This window comes from Salvia miltiorrhiza, chromosome 8, assembly GCF_028751815.1.
Source record: "Salvia miltiorrhiza cultivar Shanhuang (shh) chromosome 8, IMPLAD_Smil_shh, whole genome shotgun sequence".
Taxonomy (NCBI): Eukaryota; Viridiplantae; Streptophyta; class Magnoliopsida; order Lamiales; family Lamiaceae; genus Salvia; species Salvia miltiorrhiza.
Genome location: NC_080394.1, coordinates 11,857,895 through 11,861,995, shown reverse-complemented (window position 1 = coordinate 11,861,995; position 4,101 = coordinate 11,857,895). Strand labels below are relative to the sequence as shown.

The window sequence follows — 4,101 nt, the reverse complement described above, 5'->3', positions numbered from 1 at the left end:
AGAAGACCAAAGAAGAAGAAAAAAAAAAGTTGCGTTAATACTGATATGGATCCTTAAATATATTTTTATATTGTTATTGGGCTAATCAGTTTGGACCGTGAAATGAAATAATTTTATATATTTGATTTTGTGTTAATAATGAAAACTATCCATTTCAATTTGTAAGAAAAAAAATGGAGTACCTATTTTTACTATTCTATAATTTCAAGATGGAAAATAAAGGTTTTCATCAAACCAGATGAAGCTTAATAATAATAATAATAATAATAATAATAATAATAATAATAATAATAATAATATGGCTGGAATGAATTATATCTATATGATATATGACTAATATTCATTATCATTTAGGGTAAATATCATTTTAAACCTCAAACTATTCGTGGACTATCAATTATATCATGAACTATTGAAAATATTTTTTTAAATTTGAACTATCAATTTTGTATCAATTGTACCCTTCATTCATTTTTCACCCTTTAAATATTCAATTAGTGTGGCATATACTAACTTCGTTTTGTACAATGTAGGTTAAAAAAAGAATACTCCTTCTAAATACATCGGACGAGCCTGGTCAAATTTTCGGAGAAAAAAAATGGACGAATGGTACAATTGATACAAAATTGATAGTTGAAGGTTTAAAAAAAATATTTTCGATAGTTCAGGATATAATTAATAGTGCACAAATAGTTTGAGGTTTAAAGTGATATTTACCCTATACATGCTTTTGATTTTAATGAATTTAGTTATTTATACTCATGTTCTTTATCGAGTAATTGATATGAATTATTTTATTTTAAAATATCGTCCAATTTTGATGTTTGCCGTGCATCGCACGGGTGGACGTACTAGTTCAAAAAAGAGAGAGAGAGAGAGAGAGAGTAGGGTCTTGGGTCTTCTGTGACATTTATAGGCACACTACATATTTTGTACGGAAAAAAAATCGAGGGCTTACTCCATTTATATCATTGTATGAAATTCCAGATTTCCCACCTTCAACTTTCACTCATTAATTTTGTGTGTTCTAAATCTTCTACTTTTAATTGAAGCGTGGTTTGTACACGTAACAACAAATTAAAGACCTTTAAGTAAGACATGAAGTGAATTTTGTTTGAATATTACAAAAACATTATTAATATTTTTCTAGGGTGTCCTTTTTATAGTCTTAATTAGTAGCTTTATACTAATTCAGTTTTTGTGTAAATTGTGAACTTCTACAATGTTATTTATGACGTCATAATATAAGTATGACACACCAATAAGATAAGGAGTAGAACGCAACAAAACATGTGTGACAAACGGAATAAAAAGCTGAAAAAAACTAGTAGAAAAGTAGTCGAAACCGTCGTTGAATTAACGTTAAATTCTCTCGCAGGGTGTAAGCAAACACCTCTGTGAGGAAAAATCACAAACACCTCCTTTACAAATCCACAAATTCACGGGTCTTAATGTTAGAACAAAAACAACCACCCGAAAACAGGGCTGAAATCATAGATCCCTCCAAAAAAAAAAAAAGAAATAAATGCGAAGAGAGATGTTGAAAAAAGAAAGAAAAAAAAGCAGGCAACAATGAATTACTCTGCTGAATTTTCATCTTGACCATCTCTCCCCAAAAATCAGAGAAATATTATCGAAGCCTTGGTCGTGTCGTGCGGCGACACGTATAATACAGTTTGAGAAAGCGCAGCAGCGGATAAAAACTCTTGTCCCTTCATCGGATCATGGAAGTGAGCGATCTGAAAAAAACCTCCTCGCAGGGAAGGGTTAGGCCCATTTCGTGGTCGAATCCGAACTCCTCCTCGGCTCTCCGGAGCAGGCATTGGAATTCCGGGTGAGAGAGGAAGGAGATGGGGACGATGTAGCGGCTCCGGTTCTCGCCGACGTAGACGGCGAAGTGGCCTTTGGGGACGTCGACGGGGAGGCCGTCTTCGTCGTACCCGTGTTTCTTGCCCAAACTCGAGCATCTTTTCAGGATTTGTTTCAGGCTCGCTGCTTGAGAGAGTCTGTTAGATTTCTTGATCGCCATTTGTGGGAAGAAGAAGAAATTTTGGGGTAGAAATTGGGGGAGTGTGAAGAATTTAAGGTGGTGGTGGTGGTGAAGATGGAGATGGGGCTGTGGAGGTATTTATTGATGAAAGTTGTGACCTTGCGGGGCTGGGACGTGGGTGGGCCCCAACGTAGTGAACTCACTCACTTCAATTTCGCTTTAATAATTCTTTTTTCAATTACCGGACTCAGAATTCTTAAGCTACCTCAATATTCAAATTCAAATACGATTAAATATCAATAAATTTATTTTTTAATGAACTACACTGATTACTAGTTGAAAAATTAGCATGCAGATTACTAAATTTGTACAAAATTATACCTTTGCACACCGTAAAAAAAGATTTTATCATAAATTACTTTTGTTTTAATTAATTCTAATTTTTTGACCGTGACCAATTTATTCTTAAATTAGACTAGTATCGCAGTCAAATCCTCTATCCCAGGCAACATTTTTTGGGATTAATTTGAAACTGATAACCATTTAACTACCTTCTAGTCAGTCAGGCCCATATGTTTGTATCTTCTAATCTAATTTGGGGGTACTCCAATTCCGATCGCAAAATTGAAAAAAAATTAAAATATTATACTCTCTTCCTTCTATTTATAACGTCCCAAAAGAACGAGATACACAAATTAAGGAAATATAAATAATGTAAATGAGGAGAATGATAGAGAGGGTAGTGAAAAATTAAATTATGATAAAATAAATGAAGAGGGAGGTAAAAAGAGTAAAAAAAAGTAATTTAATTTATTTTTTAGGTTAAAATATTATAAATGAGACAACCTAAAAATAAAATTAGAATGTTATTAATGAGATAAAGGGAATAGTAATTTACAGATAAAAACTTTTATGGTGTGTTAAATATTAAAAAAAAATGACCAAAATTTAATAAGCCTTACAATTTTACTATTCATAAGAAGATAGCAACATACATGTCCGTTTGTGTGTGTAGCCAATAGCTATAGCCTACCTACAGTGATGAGAAGATTTCTTATGAATCACAAAATATAATATCTAGAATATTAGTATTAAAATAAAAAACGAATACAACTAAGAGAAGTAAGTGATGGAGTAAGGGAAGTGGGGTGCATGTGGGGTGAGGGAGCTTAGGACAAACCATGGGTTTGTGGGCTGTGTGTTAGTTTGCAAGGACACAGTGGGGCCCAAGCCCATTTTTTGTACGTTCTAGTTACGGTGTGGGCCCTTTATCTAAATCCCCATACATTTAAAATTAACTATCCAACATCCACTTAACGTGTACTTCCTTTTTCTTTTTTCTTTTTTTTTCTAATAAAAAATAGTATTTCATTTAATATATCAATTTATTTATTATATGATGAACTTTTTTTCATCCACAATACAATTAATTATTATTATTAATACTACTATTTGATTGAGACATTTTTCTTACAATATATTCAATTATTTTTATTATGATGAACTTTTTTAAATCCACAATACAATTAATTATTATTATTAACACTACTATTTGATTGAGACATTTTTCTTACAATATATTCAATTATTTTTTATTAAAATCCGTATCATTCACTTCTACAATTATTTTTAAGGATGAAATAGAGAAAATAGCTGGAGCGAGATTTGAGAGTTTAACCTAAGTCAATCACCAATATAATGACAATCTAAAAAAATGTCGCTAAATTATACTCCCTCCGTCCCATGAAGCATGATCCAGTTTTTTTTGACACGAGAATTAAGAAATTGATATTTTGTGTGTTAAGTGTGGTAGGTGAAAAAGTGAAAAGGTGGATAAAGAGTAAATTTTTTGCTATTTTTAGAAACAGATAAAGCTTCGTGGGACAAATCAAAAAGAAAACTGAGTCATGCTTCGTAGGACGGAGGGAGTAAGTTTCATATCGATTTAATAAAGTAATCACATGTATACGTTGTAACGTTGTTAATACAAGCAACACTTTACTCTAAGGTGTGTTTACTTTGATGAAAAATGAGAGAAACAATATATTTTCACCAATTTTTCACCATTTTCACATTATAACTTTGATGAATTTTTTTTTTTGAGCAGGATG

The 4,101-nt window shown here is 31.8% G+C and overlaps 1 protein-coding gene across 1 annotated transcript; it reads right to left on the bottom strand.

The window, feature by feature from the left end:
- Window positions 1-1,336: 1,336 nt before the first annotated feature.
- LOC131001019 (protein SMALL AUXIN UP-REGULATED RNA 12-like) lies at window positions 1,337-2,095 on the bottom strand. The gene has a single exon (XM_057927184.1). It carries the CDS (start codon window positions 2,027-2,029, stop codon window positions 1,715-1,717), a length of 315 nt encoding a protein of 104 aa, XP_057783167.1. The 5' UTR covers window positions 2,030-2,095; the 3' UTR covers window positions 1,337-1,714.
- Between the last annotated feature and the right edge of the window lie 2,006 nt (window positions 2,096-4,101).